Consider the following 20,213-nt stretch of genomic DNA (forward strand, 5'->3'; position numbering starts at 1 on the left):
ATAACACAGAAGCTGGCTGCCTGTGGGTGCCATGGTCAGGCTTGTGTCTCCGTCTTTTAATCTCAAGCCGATTCTGCTTATTTCTCTGAAAACTGCTTCACATCTTTCCATAGCGCATGTATGTGTGTATGCACACACAGCCGGCATGCGGGATCAGCATCACCGGCTCAAAATTTGTGGCTTGCAACTTCCACCACAGCAACTGGAGGGTGCAGGAGGCTGCTGGGTTCCTCCCGGCAGGGAGCTGCTGGGTGCCCGGCCGGGAGGCTGCTCCCCCCGGGCCCCCCCGGCGGGACGGCCCCGCAGGGCTCCGCGCTCAGCGCCGCTGCTGGGGCTCGGCCGGCCGGCTCTGCCTCTCGGGAGCAGGTGCAGCGGGGGGATGCGCGGCGCCTCGCCTGAGGGACCCCTGCTCCTGCCGCGCCCCGCGGGAGCTGGCACCGCACCGCACCGCACCGCGCGGGAGCCGAGACCCCGCCGCCACCCCGGGGGCCGCTCCGGCTGCTTCCCCTGCCCCCGCCCGCGACCCCCGCGGAACCGCGGCCCCGCCCCCGCTCGCCCGCCCGGCCCCGCCCCCTCCGCGGCGGGGCGGGGCCCCCGCGTCCCCGTCCCCGCCCCGTCCCCGCCCCCCGCCGGCGGCCGGTGCGGCGCGGGGGGTGCGGTGCGGCGCGGCGCGGCTGGGCTCGGCGCGGCGCCGTCGGGCGGGGGGCCGCGGCCATGGTGGAGCGCGCAGACGAGGCGCCGCTGCTCTTCTGGGCCGAGGGCCCCGCCGTGTCGGCGCCGCCGCCCGCGGCCGAGGCGGGCGGCGGCGGCGGGCGGCGACTCGGTGGCGGCTGGAGCGCGGTTCCGTGGGGCGGCGCGGGGCCGGCGGAGGCGGCGGGGCCGCCGCGGGCGGAGGCGGAGGAGGACCAGATCGTGGCCGTCTTCGTGGTCACCTTCGACCCCCGCACGGGTGAGGGGCGCCGGGGGCGGCCGGGCCGGGGCGTGGGGGGGCCGGGCCGGGGCCTGCAGGGGCCGGGCCTGGGGCTCCCCGGTGCCGCTGGCGTAAGATGGATGCGGGCCGGGGCCGGGCTGCGGTCCCGCCGCTCGCGTCCCGCCTCCCGCGGGGGCCGCGCCCCCTCCGCTCCGGGGGCAGCGCCGCCGGGCCCGGGGAGAGCGGCCTGCGGAGCCCTCTGCCCCCGCGGGGACCCGCGGCGTCGCGGCACGGCTGCGGGCCCCCCGTGCCCCCGCCGGCCTGCCGGGGAGCGCCGTGCGCCAGGGGACCGGGAGCCGCGGGGGTTGCGGGGCGGAGCGTGAGGGGGGAGCGTTTGGGCTCCGTCCCGCCGAGAAGAACTTGGGGCGGGAGGAAGGTGCCGCTCTCAGAGCCGGTGGCCTGGGCAGGGACGCTCGTAGCTCGGCTCCACGGTGGGACACGGGACCGGGGCGCGGGAGGTGGCCCTGGGGCACCCCCTGTGCCCCGCACAGCGCCCAGGCCTCGGGCTGAGCCCCTGCCCGGTGCCGTCGGGGCCACCAACCTGTTAGCAGCATCCTGAGAGCATCCCGCTGTCTCGGTGGCACGGCGCAGAGCTGCCCGCGGCCGTGGGCGATGGGTGGGGGTTATGGCAGGTGTAAATCTGGCAGGTGCGCAGGGCATGGTCCCCAGCAGCAGCAGCTCGGCTGTGTGTTTCTTGCTGACTGCGTTCAGAGGCTGGCCGCTGGTGGGATCTCTGGGACTCCTGATGCTTTGCCGTGCTATGGTCCAGGAGGGCAGAGGAGAGGGGCAAGGGAATGCATTTTCCACCTCTCACTACCATATCTGTCTCCCTCGTCACTGTCGGTCTTTGGCGCTGTATCACTTCTTTTACTGAGAGAGGTTATTCTTTTAAAGTCTGTAATTCAGCATTTCAGAAAAGAACTTTGTTTTCGTAGTCTTGCTGCTCTAGCGGTATCCACGAAAACAGGACGTTATGACACAGGTAGAAAGTTAGCACCCACCTCACGTCTGCTTAGGGGTCTGATGTCCCAAGCCAGATTGTTGGGTCTTTTGGCTGCCTGGCAGCAGTTTGGCATGCAAAGGCAAGAGTGGGGCATAGCTGAAAGTCTTGGTACAGTCAGAGAGTTCAGGAAATAGCTTGGGACGTGCAGGAGTCCATCTGCACCCAGATCTGGGAGCGAACGCCTCTTTCCTTTGTAGGCAGATGCTTTGTTAGCAAATCCATAGCAAAAGTCCTAGAGACAGGAAAGAGCTCTGAGAAGCACAGTGGGAAGCGCAGCGAGGCTCTTCAATGCAAGGGAGAGGTAGCGGACATCATGTTCACAGGGGACCTCTGATAGTGAAGACTGAATTCTGGTCTTGAACTGAAAATCCCAAGGAAGTTGTGAAGAGAACGGAGCTCCGAGTGTGATGAGCTGTCAGCAATGCACACTGCTAAACAGCATGGCTGCTACGTCCTGAAACACCAAAGGGCTTTCAAGAAGTTACCTGTCTCATACTGCACCAGAGAGATGTGTCTTCAGTCCAGAGGTCAGAAACTCTTGACTCATCAAAATCTGAAATGAGATTGGATGTCATCTTTCCAGCAGGAGATGGAAGGAAGAGGTGTTCCTCGTAAGTATCCAAAACATGGAGGAGTCCGGATGACTGCAGCAACAGCAGGTTGTCTTCCAATCTGAGAGCATATGCCATCTATGAAATGGTGAGATTTTCTTGGTTGGCAGAAAGCTGAGCTTTCTCAGGAGTTTGTCTGAACCAGCTGTTGCTTTGAATGAAGTCCAGGGCAAGTTGGGAAACAGCTCTTCTCACATCTGATGCGCAGTTAATGCTGGGTGTCATCAGCCTTGGAGTAGTCTGTCAAGTCCAGGAAGGTGTAGCGTCCTGCTGCTACTCAGCATGGATGTTGAATGTAAGGAGCATGATAGGACTGTCGGGAACATATCAACAAAGGTCAGCTTCACAGGTGGAAGGCAAAGTGCCCTGTGGAGGATGTGTGCTTGGAAAAAAGATCTTGAATCTGCAGTGGTGCAAAACTTCCTAGGGTCAGAAAGAGGATATGGGAATCCTGGGTCAGCCACATCAGATGGCGTGAAGGACTTCCGTAATGTTCATAAGGATACCTTTTCTTGTGTGTGACTTAAAGGAGATCATCCAGTCAGTGTCTGAGCTGGAAACCTGCTTGATCCTGGCGAGGAAAAGCACAGCAGACTTCCTTTGGTAGCTTGCTCAGGCATGTGAAAGGCAAAATTTCTGGTGGTGGCTAGCAGGGTAGTTATGCCAGGTAACGTCTACTCGAATACAGGCAAGCGATTGGGGTGAGAGATGTTTCACTTTTGAAGGATGGAGTGGTTACTACACCGATACAAAATGTAACAGCTTTCCTCCGAAATTTAGAAGGGCTTGAAGCAGACAAGCTCGTTGTATCTTGGCAGTTGCACGTGAACAGTTTATGCAGGTGGGTTATGGGGTTGCTAGGCTACTCTTACGGTTCCAGTGTCCTTGGGACTCTGTCAATGCTCTTGTGAGTGGCCAAATGTAAGAGGCAGTTACTAAATCAGTGGTGCTGTCCCTGCCTCCAGCATGGTGAACCCTGTGGCACTTGAGAAGGAGTTCTTTTTACCACTATTACAAACATGGCTTTGGCGCTAATGCAGAAAGTGAGCTGTAAATTAAGTGCAGAATGGTGGCAGCCCTGGAGCCAACTGTGCCATCTGATTGTTGCTCCCTGCCCTTTGGCAGTCCCCTCCTTCACGGAGTGATGAGCTGGGGATGCACTTCAAACAGCACGAGCACCGGATGAGCGCAAACACTGCCCCTTAAAGAGCACGGTGAGGCTGCTGAATTTCCTAGTGCAGGTGTTCCCTTGGGCAGGGGATAACAGGAGACCCAGCACTATCTTGGGCAGCAATAGGGATACATCTGGTAGGTGTGACTTACTTGGTGTTAGGTTTGAGCATGTGTGCTGTCCAAGAGTCACAGTTGTCTTGGGGGAAAAGTTGTGGGGGGAAAAATAGAACAATGAATTTTGCTTTGAGAGGGAGATAAAGAAAGAGGAAGCAAAGTCCATGGCCATATCAACTCTGTCAGATCACAGCAGTCAAAAAGAGGCTGAACATTCTTAGCCCTTTTTCTGCAATGGAGATGATGATGGTAGTCAACCTTGTTGAGGTTTCACAGTCTGTTGGCTTACAACGTCGTGTTGAGTAATAGAAGGAACAGAGGGAAGTAATCTACTTTACACCAGTCGACATATAAATACCCCGTTTTTCTGTCCCACATTCCTTCCGTACAGGAAATGGAGCCAGTGTGATGGCTAGGTCACACTTTGTGCTTCTCTCCTGCCACGACATGGTAACATTGCACAGCTGGGGACTAAAGATCTTGGGAAATAAGAGAAAGAATGTCCTTAACCTTGCACACCAGAAAGAGAGTGCTGGTTCTTACCTGGTCTGGAGCTGGGAGATAGCTCCCAAGAGATTTGACTTTCAGCAAACCACTTGCCCGCTCTCTAATGCTGGGTAACTCTCACTTGGAAAGTTTCCTGTGTGCACAAGAGCTGTTTTCTGCATGGGGAAGGGTAACGCTTCCTGTTTTTGTACACTACTCCCTCCTTCCTCCGGTTTCTCAGGCAGGCTGGCAATTGCTATTGCATCTGGGTGAAGTTTCTCCTTTGTTTGCTCTACTGTTTCACCAGACTGACTCTTAATTTTTTTTTTCTTATCTCCATGTTTGTTCTCTGACTGCCACGTCGCCCGTATGTTCATAGGGCAAAGTGACGTGAGGAACAGCCAGGAGCACAGGTGTGGGTTGCTTGTGATAGATCCCAGAAAGAAAAAAATAGCTGCATGGCATGGGAGTTGGTTTTGTGGTTACATGTAGGGTAAAGATCTGTTTCAAGGCATCTTGTCCTTACTTACTGCTGCAGAACAGATGCTGTTTGGGCCATGTCCGCTTCAACACCTCTATAATGGATATTATACCTGACAGTAGTGTTTGTGACTAAACTGAACAAAGTAAAACAGTGTCCTTTGTTTGATGGCACTCTTGCGTATTGATCTGTTAATCTATAGGTAATGACCAGTAAGTGTTTCTCTGCGATGCAAGACTTAAAAGTGGATCTGGCCTTAACCACAACTTTGTGGTTAAGAGGCAACAGTCTTTAAGAGTTGAGTTCCTCACTCTTTCAAGGAAGGGTCTTGTGCCTTTAAAAAAAACACCAAGCACACACACACACAAAAAAACCCCAAACAACAAAAGCCAACATCTATATATAATATGCAAAACCTACAGGGGACCGCGCAGGCTGGCATGATGTCACTGGCTTTTTCTGCCAGCCTTTCACACGCCTCAGAGGCGAAGATGCTTTACAGCAGAGCTCTGTGGTTTTGCGTGTGATTGCACAGAGCTGTGCTCAGGGTCACGAGGCTGCTGCTGCTCCCCGGCCAGCCTGGCTCTGCGGGAGAGGTCTACTTCTGGGCTAGAAGTGGTTAGTTGAATGTAAAACTTCTCTTGTTGCCACGCTTAACAGTGTTGGGTTTTTTTGAAGTCCTTGCTAGGCAAGGTTGGGGAAGGTCTGCTGAATGCAGTAGCTGCGTGAGAAGAAAAATAGCCTATTTAAATGTCAGTAGCTAAGCATAATTCCTGTGCGAGAGTGCATGCATATACTTGTGCAGTATGAGTAACAAAAGACAGGCTTCAGAAATGAGGCGTCATATTCAGATATCTCTAAAAGTCTCAGCTGAGTGTAAGGCCCTTCCAAATGTGCCCTGTCTGTGCAAGCACAGTGGGATGCTTATCCCAAAGGGCAGGGGAAGGACTGTACCAGTAGAAAGCATCTTTGGGCTGCATCTGCCATTGCATTGTATTGGAGAATGTTTGTAACTTTTTACATAAACATTACTTAACTGTAACGTAAACTTTAACGTTTACTTACATAAAAGTAAGCCACGTTACTTCAAATGCTGTTGGTATGGGCAGGCTGACAGAGAACAGAAACTCAGTGGGCAGATCTGGAGCATATCTTGGTTCAGTGGGAGTGTCCAGATGAGCAGCTTAGGCTCTGAAGTGCTGGTGTGGGAAGGCATGAGACGTCCCCTTTTTTGTCTGTGGTAACCTTGTCAGTGGCAGAGCAGGACTTCATTGGCTTTAGGGACTTGTTGTGACTTCTCTGGTATCGTTTGTTCCAGGATCAGGCTTCTCAGGTGGCCTTTTCCCCTGAACAACTGCATGCTTTCTGCTTGGGTTGGCAGGTGACAGATGTTCACTAATCTTGATCTAGCTTGTAATTTATCTGCTTTTTTGTTTGGTTATTCTAGCATGCACAAACATGTTGCAGTACTTGGATCACCTCAGCCTCCACATAAAGCTTCAGCTAACTCCTCCCATTCTAAACAAAATATGAGAGATTCCAGGGAAGTAGTGATGACTGGGATGTTGGTGTAGGGGTCCCTGTTTGACCAGCACTGCCAAGCACAGCCAAAGGACAAAACCGATGGTGGTATGAGCTGTCACACAAACTCATCCTAAAGAGCAGTAGTTTATACTTTGGGTTGGTTCTGTATCAGATACTTGTGTAGACGGCCTGAGAGTAAGTGTCAATACCGTAGCCTATCCACTGTCAGGTAAAATTGTAGCCGCTCTGTCATTAATTTTATAAAGGATAAACCCACAAAATAGTGCTAGCTTCAGAAATGGCTCCAAAAGTCCTGCAGTTTCTGGGAGTTGTGCTGCAACAAGTAATGTTTACAAGAGATGTGTGGACTATAGTATGTCAGCTGCTGTCTGTGACAGTTTAGGAGTTCAGGAGTTGCATTAGTACACTGTTACTGGCACCCAGTGATGTAACAGCAACAACTTGCCGTTGTTGGTGTTTGCCCTTTAGAAATGAGTACTGTGTTCAAGTTCAGCCAAACAAATCTGCTTCTCTGCAGGCAACATGGTGGAGTGGTGTTTACCCCAAGATATTGATTTGGAAGGCGTGGAATTCAAATCCATGGCAAGCGGGTCTCACAAAATCCAGTCAGATTTTATGTGAGTATGTCTGAGCTATATTACTACTTCTCCTAGCTGTACATCTACACCACCACCCCTTAATTGAAAATATGCAAGAAAAATATAATATGTGGAGTCAAGTTCCTGCATAAATGTGCTGCTAAAGCGTATCTAGCTGAGCCAAAGGTAATTTTCAGATACTCTCAACATCATACAAAGTACCAGCTAGCTGTAGGGATCTGCCGTATGACAGTTTTGCTAGTGGAGGTCAACTGGTGAGCAGGGCAGGCCAGGTTCTCAGTGGTGTGCAAATTTTAGTGCATATTGGGCAAATCATCCTGCACTGCCACTATTGGGACTGTCAGCAGAAGCCTAGGGTGAAGGGGAAAGAATGGTGGAACTGTGAAATGGGAAGTATTTTGCAGGAACTGGACTTGGGGAAAAAAGTTTTTAATTCTGCCAGTGCTCTTGGATCCTTTAAATGTTGTAATAAACAGTCCCTTTTCACTTTCTTGTTTGCTGGCTCCTTCAGTGGAAAGACATAAGCTAGGAAATTTCTGTGTTCCCATCCTTTTGCTAACCCAGTGTTGCAATGCAGCAATGTTTTGCAAGGCATTGCAGTGTCACAATTGCTTTTAGTCAGGAATAAGTTAATTTCTCAAAGGCACACGAACTGAACCCTTGCACTCAGCTATAGTATGCTTCACCACGATGGCACCCAAAATACAACTAGGTAACTATACTCAGAACTTCACGCACTGCAGGCTTTTCTTCCTTGGAAGAAGGGCACTGTGCTGACTGCATCCTGCATCCTCTGCTGGTCTTCCTTTCAAGTTCTTACCTTACTTGCATTCCTTACCAGCCTGTGACGTGGCTGGTAGGGGCTTTAGTGGGGACTTCTGGGAACTCTTGCCTTAAATGTCCTGGCTTATTCCTGAGAAGATCTGGGACACCCAAGGCCTGTCGTCAGCCCTTCAGATAGCATGGTGGGGTTTCAGGGAGTTCCTTAAAGAAGGAACGGTGTTCCCAAATCAGTATTTTAAGCAGTCAGTTTCTTCCTTTTCCCTCTCTTTAACATTAACCCTTCTGTCAAACATTTGTTTCCAGTTATTTCCGGAAAGGGCTCTGTTTTGGCCTGGCCTGCTTTGCCAACATGCCTGTGGAGAGTGAGTTAGAGCGTGGTGCCCGCATGAAGTCCGTGGGGATTCTCTCTCCTTCCTACACCCTGCTGTATAGGTACATGCACTTCCTAGAGAATCAGGTCAGGTAAGTTCCCTGGGAAGAGGTAACGCTGCCTCGATGGGGAGCGGTTGTAGGTGTGAGTGAGAATTTGGCTACAGTGCTGAGCTGTGATTTCCCTGAATGACGACTACTCCAGAAGGAGTTACGGGTTCTCAATGGGAAGGAGGTGAGGAACTGATGAGCAGCAGTCTGTTCATTGCTACCAGCCTAGTCAATTGCTATCCAAACCCTACTTATTTTGTGGGGACATAAGTGTCAAGGGGGAGAACTGAGAGGACAAGAAGTTCTTTTCTCCTTCTGAAAACCATTTTACTGAGGGCTCACAGAAGGCTTCTAAACCTGTGATGGTCATCCTGGCTAGGTGTATGCTTCAGCTGTGTTGAGTGGACCTGGCAGGGAAAATGGTGATGGTAGAAGGGAAAGCTGTTTGTACCTGAGCATACTGAAAATGGGATCGGTACTCTGCATACATCAGCTCGCTTTCTGCTTCAGGCCTGCCCGTGTTCTCTGGCTGCACTGAAAGATGGCGTTACTCCTGATGCTTTGGCTGCCCTCCTGGTTAAGTCTGTGCAAGTGAGGCACCCAGGGGTCCTTCGCTAGCTGAAAAAGCAGATGTTGGCTGGGGGCAAGGCACTGCATAAGCAGTCTGGAGACACTATAGGTCTCCCGTTTTTCACTTTCTTTTCCAGACACCAGCTGGAGATGCCAGGGCACTACTCCCATCTAGAGGCGTTCTATGATGATAAGAAAGGAGTTCTCCCTGACAGCAAGGGCACTCCCACCTCCCAGCAACCTGTCCACTGGCTGCCATCCATCCACAGATACATGTACCCAGAGATGAAGGTAAGGCGGGTGCTCTGAGACTTGCAGGAATAGGCAGTGTGCTGCTCCTTACTGGTGTCTCATGCTTTATGTAAGCAGCCACTGGTGCTTTGTAGGCTGCTTTAGGTAAGACTTTGTTACTTGAACTGTTACAAGCTGCAGTTCTCTGTCATTGCTGTGTGCTCGTCTTGCTCCCACATTTAAACTTAGCATCTGTGCGTGTGTCCCTGTTTCACCTCTGAGCTGTTTTCTTCCCTTTCCCTCCACCTGCAGATCACACACCCTGCTGGCTGTATGTCTCAGTTCATCAAATTCTTCGGTGAGCAGATCCTTGTCCTCTGGAAGTTTGCCCTGCTGCGCAAGCGCATATTGATATTTTCACCGCCCCCAGTTGGAGTTGTCTGCTATAGAGGTATGTTTCCAGGGACACCGCAGAGCTCTGATCTAGTGGGCTGAAGCACTGCAGAAATGCTTGTGGGTACTGAGGGGATAGACATTATGCAGGTCTTCAAAATCCATCGCAACCATTCCTTGTGAAGATACCGTTCAGCCTGCATTTACCTGTTTCCTACAAAAAGCTTTTACTTAGGCCTTTTGGGCAAGGACATACTTGACATGTCAAACCCAGTTCCTGTGAGCACAGGGATTTTTATGGGAGAACTGATTATTTCCTATCTGAAATAGGATGTCCCCACTTGAGAAGTTCTGGTGTTCAGAGGCATTTCAAAGCTCTAACTGTTGCTTTCATAGAAGTGTGCAGGAGAACTGGGTAAGTGTGGTTCAGAATGCCCTTGAGGGAATACTGAAAGCATCTCAGGATGTACTTCTCTTGTCCGCAGTGTATTGCTGCTGTTGCCTTGCCAATGTTTCTCTGCCCGGTCTTGGAGGAACTGTCCCAGAGTCCAAACCATTCTTCTATGTGAATGTGGCAGACATAGAAATGCTGGAGACAGAAGTATCATATGTGGCTTGTAAGTATGATGGATTAGGTGTGACGTTTTTAACTTCAGGCTGCAAGATGTCTTGAGACACCAGACTGTGGAATGAAACTGCTGAGAAATAGGATGTGCATGGAATGACTAACTACAAAAGCAGGAGTGAACAGTTGGTCTTCTGGGAAAGCAACAAGCTGCTCTGAAAATCTCTGATTTTGGCAGGTACAACAGAAAAGATCTTTGAGGAGAAACGGGATCTCTATGATGTCTATGTGGACAACCAGAATGTGAAGACACATCACGAGCATCTGCAACCACTCCTGAAAATTAACAATGCCGACAAGGAGAAGTACCGACGGCTCAATGACCAGAGGTAATAATAGACATCTGGGTGGTCCTGGTCCTGATAGGAGAGCAGTGTGATGTGGGATAAAGAGGACACTGCTCCTCTGTGCTTTCCTTCTTGTCTTAGTATTTTCAAAGTTTCCCACTGCTTCAGCTCATCTCTTTGTGATTCTGGTTCCACTGTTGCTGACTGGTACGAGAGCCCCTGCACACTCTGCACACATATGGTCACTGTCAGTGAGCTGATCGAGCAGATAGAAGGCAGGAAGAGAATCAGAGGCCATGACTCACCATTGGTTCACCACTGATCAGTAGAACTGAAAACGGCCTGCTTTCTAGTCCAGTGCCTTATAAAGACTGGGGCAACAGTTTTAGTCTGATTGGTCTTCAAGAAATGGATGTGAAGTTTTTAGTTGTAAACCTTGTCTTCTCAAAACACTTTGAGGTTCACATAGGTATGTGCAATTAATCTGTCTCCCTTCTCTCAGGCAGATGTTAATGTATTCTCAAGAAGTGGGTGAGGATTGTAGCTCCTGTGAAGAGGACCTTTTCATCTTGTGAGTGGCTACCTCTAATACTTAGTTGGTCACTGTTAGGTTTAGGGAGTCTCTTTCACTGATTTCGTGTTGCACTTGCTTGGCGTATTATGAAATATCATCATTAACATAATTCCATAGTCAGCACTCTTCCACTAGGGATCCAGGAACCAAACTGGCTCTTCCTCTTCAGATGATCTTCCTTTCAGTTTGAGGATCCGAATGCAGCCGTATTAGTGTCCACTGGGGTCTCTTTAAATGCTGGGAGGGAGAAGTATTTTAAAAACACAATTAGAAATGCAAGAATCCCCTCCCATTTTTGAAAACATAAGCTGTACAGGACTTTTCATGCCAGATTTGGCTCAGGGAAGGACGGTGTCCATGGGAAGCAGGCACTGTACCATACTGTGGGTGGTACAGCGGTGAGGTAAGACCTGCGTGTGAAGGACTGGCCCGTTGATGTGGCTGGCTTTGTACTTGGCAGAGGAATCAGAACTGGGTGTAGAGTATGAGGTATGGAATTACATGAAAACCAACTCTGCCACCTCTGAAGCCCTTCACTGCCTGCTGCCATTGTTCACAGTCTGCAGCAGGTGAGAAGTAATGGGATGAAGGCATGTGAAGGGCTGTCAGGGCAGAGCTGTGATCCTTGAGCTGCACAGTTGTAGTCAGAGCTCTTTCTGAACAGCCTTGCATGTTCCTAGGAAAGCACTAGGTAAGAAGTAGCTCTCACTGCTGTATTCTGTGAATTTATTTACCCAGTGCCGCCTTGGTTGGATGACAACACTGTGTCCTCTTTTGTATTATAGGAGCTGTAGGTCTGATAGGTAACCGCTTGGTTACCACAAAGTACATGTTAGCTGGTAAGATAGCTTGCTTATGAAGAGTGAAGCCTGCCATAAATCAGCCAGAGAAGCAGTGCTGTAAATTAGAAGTTACTGCTTATCTTTGTTTACTCTGGGCCATCCACAGGGTTGAGAGAAAACTACTGCAGTGTCACCCAGTCAGGCGGGATCTGTGATTAAAGGGTGGTAAAGGTAGTTTTGGGGCTCTGCGGCCTGTTTGGTAAATATACTATGTTTTTGGGAGTCCGATGCCATCATCTTAGCTGACTTTATCCTATAGGTTTTTCATGGAGCAGAACAACCGCATATTTCAGACACTGATGGAGGTGTCGGCTAGCCAGGACAAGACACTGACAGCTGACCACGCACGAGGCATGGGCCTGGATCCCCAAGGGGATCGAAGTTTCCTTATGGACTTGCTGGAAGTGTATGGCATTGATGTTATGCTAGTCATTGACAACCCCTGCTGCACTTAAACCAAGAGCCAGAGAGATGGGGAGCAAAGATCACTTCTTTAAGACTACCAGACACTGCTTAGGAGGATCACTGGAACTCACCACAACCACAGTTATTTAATAACTTTATATGGAGAGTATTTATAATTTTAAAACAAAATGTGATTTTATTTTCTCTCCCTCGACCTCCCAATGAGTACCTGGCTCCAGGGTTTTTTTTTGTTTGCTTCTGTCTCCCTTTCTCTTTTATTTGTGTTTGTTTTGTTTAGATAGGACCAGTGGCACCTTTGCACCAATCCTCACTGTTGCCAGTGTTGCCAGTGATAGCTGGGTTTTGGCCTAGCCTGGATACCTGAGGGCTGAAGACTTCAGGAAAGCACTTTGATGTGAAATGCTGTAGCTGAGCTCTCAAGACTTGACTGGAAAACGCTCCTGTCACCCCTCTTCCACTTGGGGACTGAAGAGAGTTTTGGCACAGGCTGTTAGCGGCCCAGTCTCATAGAACATCTGTCCTACTATGTTTATTGGTGGGGACAGTTAAACCAATGATAAAACCCAGGACTCCTTTGAACACCCCTCACCCAACTTTTAGCAGCCGAGTTGGATTAAAGTCACCCTTCCTCATCAATGACAGAAGCAAGTCTGTGATACCGGGGTGCTACAAGATCTTTATGACTTTGCTTACTGGAGCAGCAGAGTTTCACTTCCAGCATTTGAAGCGGTATAAACTGGCAAAGACTATGCCTACCTGTCTCATAGCTGGAGAAGAGCACCATCTGTACTTAATCCCTCCTACCACTTTCTCTGGTTTTTGGTTGCATCACACCTGCTGCTTTGGTATAAAATCTTCAAACCAGCAAGATGGTCTCTCATTTAGCAGGGACCAACATCACTAAGCCGCCTTGCAGTTACTATGTTCTCTGGCCTCAGCTCAGGTGGTGCTGGGCCGGATTGGGTTGAATAAGTATGCTTTAACTGATGTCACTTGCCCTTCTTTGTAGCAGATGGTACTTGTCACTCCTTTGCTTTAACATTTCTGCTGATCCTCCTTTTGTCAAGCAGCCTTCAGCACTGCCTGCTGCTGTCCTTGGTTTTCAGTGCGAGACAGAGAGCAGTATGTGACCTTTCAGCTAGAACAGCTTCACAGTTTGCAGGAGGGTCCCTTGAAGTTTGATGTTTTAAACTGGCACAGCTGCTAGAAGCAATGTCTAACAGCACGCCTTTTTTTTTTTTCCTGGGCAGAGAAGCTGTAGAACCAGATGAAGAGTGTTTTCTTATTCTTGTGCTGTGGAAAGAATAGGATTCAGTTCATGCAGGACCCATGGTTACCTCCAGGAAGGCTGTCCCAGTAAAACGTAATCCCTTCGCTGTGTAAAATCCCGGAATGGTACTGTGGGTTCTAGGTGTGACATGCTGCTTTGCCCAAAATCCTTCAGCCAGTAGTAGCATCAGCTCTAAGCCAACTGTTCTTCCTGAACTGTGGCTATAAGCTAATTAGCTGCTGCTCCTACCATAATAGACTTCAGCACCCTTAGAGGCTTTCTGCAGTTTGTAGAAATGCAAACTGTAGCTGATTGTATCCATTTATCCTAGCATTTTGTAGGATGAGACCCAGCGTGAACCACCAAAGTCTCACCTGCTAATTCTTTTTAATAAGAAGGGAAGCAAATGCTTTCCAAGTAGACCCATTGTGGGTTGTCTCCTCCTGGAAGGAAGGAGGCTGGCATGTCCCGTTTTTCCTTGAAGTCTGGCTATCTGCAGCAAAGGGGTCATTTTGCTTGCTGTGGATTCAGAGGTTTTATTGAGGTGTGGGATCAGGAGCCTCAGAAGGCTTTTTGCACAGTTCATTGGTATGAGCTTCAGCATATTATGTTCCTGTGATCTGCCTGTCTCTGAGCAGTTGCTCCCCTGCCTGCATTGTCAGGGCTTGAATGTTTTTGTACAAGATAAAACATGCTGCTGCTTGTTTTGCCAGCTGCTCACAACTGTAACATAATCATCCTTAGAAGGCTGGGGAAAAATTGAGAAAGAGGAGAAAAAAATGGAGATTAATATCATTTAATGAAAAGACTAGTCTCTTTTCCTTAAGAAAAGGCTTTGTTTGTAAATTGACACCTCCAGTATAAAAGTGATCCACAATGTCCATGCTTTTTTCTGACTTCTACTTCAGTTTTAACACGCTGTCTGCAGTGAAGATCCCTGAGGAAGTATAGCTGGCACTGTATTGGTCACTTAACTTCCTTCAAATACAAAAAAGGGAACCGAAACTGCTTTTTAGTAATTCTTCCTCTCCATTTTCTTGCAGGTTTGCTACATAGTTTAACCGTGGCCAGCTGTTAATGACTTTCTGTTCTCTTTGATGTGAGTAGCTCTTCTGCTGAACTAAATAGAAACAAACCTTTAATTTGTCATTGAAATTTTAAAGCCTCTGCACTCAGAGGATTTCTAACACCCTGCATTAGAGTGCTGTGTTCACACACTGTCAGAACATCAGGTCTACTAGACGGCACTGCTAGAGCCTACCAAGCAGAGCCTCCTGAAATTACTATTTGACATTTATTAAACCTCTGTTTTCCAGGAACTAGGTCTTCAGTTGCTAGCAGTCATGTGGGTACAGGAGCATCAAAGCAAGCAGATTACTGTCAAAGTAGCATCCGTGCTACATCCCAGCTGGATGGCTACAGCATGTTTTGCTCTTCCTTGTAATTTTGCTTCTCTACAGCCCCTCTTGGCAGGTGACTGCTACAGAAGTCAGAAAGTTGCCAGACAGGAAACAGAACAAAAAGACTTCTCTTTCCTAAGCTTGTTTGATTTGCTGCAAAAGACCTTTCCACCTGCACTCTCCTTTTCTAGTAGACATTGCTTTTATTGTAGACAGATGTGGAAAGTCCTTGGTAAGTGGGTACATAATACAAACAAATGGCTACGGCTTGGGACATGAAGGCTTGTTCAGCAGGCTGTTTTTGTTTGGAATCAATTTAGCTGGATCTTATCTTTCCAGGAGATAACTTAATTCAAGATAAAACAGTTCAGTGCAGGCATTTAAAATCCCCTCCTTGACACTTAATAGTTGCTTTTTTGAATACTAGCAGCTGGAAGGGAGACAGTTACTTGGTGTATTTTGAATTAAAAGAGAGAGAAAAGTGTGGCAGAAGGTAGGATATTGCTAATTACTATAAAATCCCCTTCTCCATTTGAAGTACTTTGCCTTTACAGTGGTGCCTTTAATGTCTTTGGTGTGATGCCTCTGGTTGGTTGCTTGTGGTCAGAGCCCAGGCTGAACAGTGGTTACAGTCACCGTGTAGTGTGCCCTGGTAGACCAAGTCTGTTACGTTTCTTTCTTAACGCCCAAGACACAGTATAGCCATAGCAGGTTCTCATTTGGTACTTCCGAGTTTAAACAGGCAAACAAGAGCTTCATAATGGCATCATAACTCAAGTTGCACTAGAAAGGTGTAATCGCGTAATAATTTATTACTACTGGCACTATCCGATTGGAGGGTAAAGCCTGGGAGAGAGAAGTAAAAGCTAGATTTTCAATCTGAACAAAGGACATCATTGTCAGGCATTTCAATGATGCAGAAGTCTTCCCACTGCAAAGTTAGGCCAGGCTGCGTAAAGCCAAGTGCAGCTAAGAACTATAATGGGTATTAGGAGGAAGGCCTTTTCCTTGGAGTTCAGACTTGTCTGGCAGACATCCTTCTTTTCTAGCATCTATGTAGTAGTTACTCCAACGTATGTTAGAGCTAATGGTGACGTCTGTTACAGGAGATGAGCTGGCCTATCCAGCATCCTTATAGGCAGAAGAAAGTTCCATCACCTCTTCAAGAGAAGGCAGCTTACTGAACAGCTTACTCTGTAAAGCAGCGTTACCGTGATGCTTCTTCCATTTTAAGAACTGCCGAAGTTAATGGGCAAAAAGCTAGGAATAGCCGTGGCCCTCTTGGTGAGAGACTATGCAAGGGACAGGCATGCTTTGCTCCGGGAGGTGGAAAGGCTGTGGTTTCTGGAATAGCAGGGCAAAAGCACTCTGTCCTAATGCAAAAGTCTAGATACAAAGCATGCATACTAACCCAAACTATCTCATCCTAGCTTCTAAGTTAGTTGAGGTCTCCTCTCCATCCAACCCCCAAAGCTAGTGGTTCTCGTGATTATGGGAGAAGGCAACATAAATGCAAGGGACTGGAATGTACTAACTTAACAGAATGGTATGTCTGTCTAAAGCAGAGGGTAGCAAATGCCTGTGAACCAGGATTTCAGGTCCTGGTTAATGCAAAATACCATTCAAATGGGAATATTTACTTGTGGTGAAAATAAACAGGTGCCTTGGGCTGGTCCATCATTAGGTTGTTATCTTTCCTTTTTATGTTGCGGTATTTTAAGCCCTTCTAGAACAGACTGTAAGTTGAAGCCAAGATAAGTGTTTTCATGAGTGGGACCTAGGATTCTACTCCTCTTTGCTCTCTTGGAGTTTGTACAAAGAAAGTTGTCTTGCTGTCAGACAGAAACATGAGAACTGATCCTTTCCTCAACGCTGTAGGTAGCAGGTTCAGCCCCTGCTTATTTTATGTAATGTTTTCCTCACACCGCCCCTCTGAACGTTACAATTCAGACATCTAGAACCACCCCATACTAGAAGACCTCTGAACCGTAGAGGAAGGGGAAAAATTACTTGAATGGTACTCATACAAGCTACTCAACTTACGCTGATGCAAATATTTAAATATCAGCCTGTGTCTCAGACGATCCTTGGTACTTTAACATCAGAATAGCATCAATACCAATTCTGAAGGGAGCTCCTGGCCACCCTCAAGCAAGGAATCACATTGCAATGGGAGCCATGTGTCTGATACTATGGAAGAGAATTAGTCATTTTCCCTGTAAAATGGTACAGATGAATCAGAAGTTAGTTCTTATCATCTTGCCCCTTGCAGCAGGCTGGTTGTAGTTCTAACAGCTCTGATGTTGTTTGCATCTTGCAGATGTGTGATTGCTCCCATAGGCCTGTGGCTGTGTAGAGAAACTGCTTACTAAAACATGGGTATTTTTTAATACAATTAAAGCTTACCTTTTTGAAATGGCTGCTGCCTTGTGTTTCCTGCTGCTTGAGAGGAAAAAAACCAAAATAAACATTGCTGATCTTACTACAGAAGCATCAGCTTGAGGAAAAACTCAGCTAGTGAGAACTGACTCTGAATGAGCCAGTGGCTGCAGAGCAACGTTCCAGGTGTCTCTGTGGCAAGCAAAAAGAGCAGAGCACAGCCAACACGTTCCTTAGAGAGTGACCCAGGGGGCTGCTGGGCACTCTTAATTGCTGCAGATAAAAGACAGACAACACAACACAGGCCCTAGCACCAGCATAACTATTAAAAAGAACTAGCAGCCTTCTGCTCCCTTAGATCTTAGCTAAGAAAGGGATGAGTGCTTGCCCCAGTAGCTTAGGTAATTAAGTTTCTCCACAGTATAGTCAAGGGAAGGGACAGCATTCAATTTGGTTCCAGCATCCTGCAGAAAACCAACCCTCCTTCTCCTTCCAAAGCTTTTTTCCTTTTAGCAAGACTCCAGCAGAGGCTGCTGTTGCAGCAGCATGCAGCCAGGACACGGTCTTTAACAAAGCTGCTGGAAGTCAATTCACTAATGTCCTTATTTTGATTACAGCAAAGAGTCAACAGATGAATTTACACTAGATCGCAATGTAACAGGGACACTACGTACCAACAATAACATCAGAAAAATAAGGATTAATTTTTTTCTTCCAGTAAGCAAGGCAGAATCATGTGAACTCCTAAGTTATAATAAGGCAAGGTTATCTGTTGCCCTTCTAAGTCAGTAATATTTCTATCCAGCAATTAAAGCGAAACTATAAACAAAAGTTCAGAAAAGCAACAAAACTAATTACAGTACTGAGGCTCAAGGGGACGTAGGTTGCATAAGCAGTGGTGAGCATTGTTTACATTAAAGAAGAGCAACCAGACACAATGAATAATAAAAGTTATTTGGATGCTCTTATTTGTGTTACACTACTACGGGAATAAAAGGAATACTTACAGAAAAATACTTACTTGGCTTGTTAAAGAGTCTTTCCACATGTACTTCATACAGCTTTGGGTCAGTGATGCCATTTTCCAATTTGCGTCTGTGTAATATACCTAAACTTCATCAAAGGAATATATTTCTACTATTAACTGGAACTGTGCTGTTGTATCTGGCAAGATTAAAAAAAACCCATAAATATCCATATATATATATATGGGGAATTTTTAGACTTCCTCTGAAGCTTTGCATCACTGAACTTGTTTATTTGTAGGCAACCAACCACCTGTTTTTATGTGGCAATTCCAACATTTCATAGACTTCCTTAGCATTACTCCCCCAAAATATTTTTTTCTCAAGATCCCAGGTTTTGTGAGATTTATACATAGGTAGAGTAGATCTAAACTGTTAAAACGCAAGGACAAGTGTGCTTTCATTTCACTTTAATATACAATTGCATTAAAGCAGTAGCATCTGGCATACAGCACTCAGCCTGCAGTGCTGTAAATGGAACACTGATGACTTCTTTGGGGAAAAAAAAAAAGACGCCATCAAGTTAACATGCATTTCTCAGAATTTTCATTTGCATTTTTAACCCCTTAGAGACTAACCAAATCAGCCACTTCCAATAGAAGTACCTTGTGCATAAAAATACCCAAATGGCTTATTAGTCTGGCAGGGTTAATCAAGTTAGTGAGGTCTCGTATGCCTCGAAGAGACCCTGATAAGACTGGCAAACACTGGCCCCTTTGACATGAATTCTCATTGTACTGCTGCGTGAAGCATCTGCTCTCTCATTGTGGGATCACAGAAGAACCGGAGTTTCCGGGGTAATAGCTTCACCTCCACAGGCATAGCTTCATACTCCTCATTATCAATGCCAAAGGATCCCTCGGTGCCCTGTGTACAGATAACAGCGCTGATCAGGGCTAAACATCAAACATACTATTTCAGCAATGCTGTAATAATGATACCTGATTTTACAGTAGACTACAGTTGAATACTTAGCTGAGTCTGAACCAAGATGCCCTCCTCTCTGTGCCTTCCAGCCCATGTGGTCTCAACACCACAGTGAGAGCTATCCTTCACTGCATGTAATATACCAAGAGTCTGCTGCATAAGATGTTACCTCACTTAGTTGCTAATTGATGATAATCAAATGCCAGGGAGCTTTAATGGTCCACATTGTTTATACCGAAGGATTCCTTGCTATTGGAACTACAATTCCATGCACCTAGATCTTGGTCTGCCAGTGGTGACACAAGCTAATCTGCAGGAGTGCCTGTTAAATAAGTCCTAGTAAATCCGTGCTACAGACACCTTTTGGTATTGTTTTACTATATTGATCTGAAACGTGAGATGCAAAGTAATTCATGGCTCAGGAATTACTCAGCAGTAGAATGTTCTTAAGCATTTTCTTTAACTGATAAAGTCACCAATGATTAAAAACATTCATCAAAATGGCAGGTTGACTTTACCTAAAGAAATCTGGTGACTGCTTTGCATGCACTTGACTCAGGGTAGGGCTATGTTACATAGATGCTGCAAGTGAACCTGTATACCAGAACAGCACAGATTAGAGAAAATAGTATAGGTTCTGGAAGTTAAGAGGTACAGCAGTCCACCTGGATCAACATGCCCCGCTTCTCTCAAAGCTGGTGAGACTCATCTGAGCTGCATTCATCAGAGCTATGTCATGGAGTGAAACAGCACTGCTTTGTGCCATGCACACGTAACTCTGAAGATCTCAGCAGCAGCTGCAGTATGAACAGCTCATTTTATACCACAATCCTTACTTATGGCTCAGCTGTACATAGAATACTCTGGAGTGCTGGGCTTCTGGAATCAAGAAATTGCCACGATACAAGTTTGATGCAAGTATTAGAATGCTGGCTAATCACGACATCGTAATTCATGATTTTTACTTGGTAACAACAGATTTTTTCACTTCTTGGCACATTCTGTTCTCCCTTAATACAGAATTATTTTGCTGAATGATAGATCATATCTTTGTAAAAACAAATAATCCTCCTCAAGGC

The 20,213-nt window shown here is 47.4% G+C and overlaps 2 protein-coding genes across 3 annotated transcripts in view; one reads left to right on the forward strand and one right to left on the reverse strand.

Annotated features, from left to right (window-relative positions):
* Positions 1 to 636: 636 nt before the first annotated feature.
* DENND11 (DENN domain containing 11) lies at positions 637 to 18,776 on the forward strand. 2 transcript variants are annotated; one of them, XM_040594341.1, is made up of 9 exons: positions 637 to 949; positions 6,901 to 7,000; positions 8,069 to 8,227; positions 8,893 to 9,046; positions 9,299 to 9,437; positions 9,865 to 9,996; positions 10,183 to 10,333; positions 10,794 to 10,862; positions 11,967 to 18,776. In XM_040594341.1, the coding sequence occupies exons 1-9, from the start codon at positions 715 to 717 to the stop codon at positions 12,160 to 12,162; spliced, it is 1,335 nt and encodes a 444-aa protein (XP_040450275.1). In that variant the 5' UTR covers positions 637 to 714; the 3' UTR covers positions 12,163 to 18,776. The 2 variants fall into 2 exon arrangements, with proteins under 2 accessions (XP_040450275.1, XP_040450276.1); XM_040594342.1 differs by having other exon boundaries at positions 8,069 to 8,197.
* AGK (acylglycerol kinase) overlaps positions 18,603 to 20,213 on the reverse strand; it is a 38,646-nt gene continuing 37,035 nt past the window's right edge. The window contains exon 15 of the mRNA XM_040594343.1: positions 18,603 to 19,074. Coding sequence (XP_040450277.1) covers positions 18,937 to 19,074 — 138 coding nt within the window. The 3' untranslated portion in view covers positions 18,603 to 18,936. The remainder of the gene's footprint in view (positions 19,075 to 20,213) is intronic.

Source organism: Falco naumanni, chromosome 5 (genome assembly GCF_017639655.2).
Source record: "Falco naumanni isolate bFalNau1 chromosome 5, bFalNau1.pat, whole genome shotgun sequence".
NCBI classification, from domain to species: Eukaryota; Metazoa; Chordata; class Aves; order Falconiformes; family Falconidae; genus Falco; species Falco naumanni.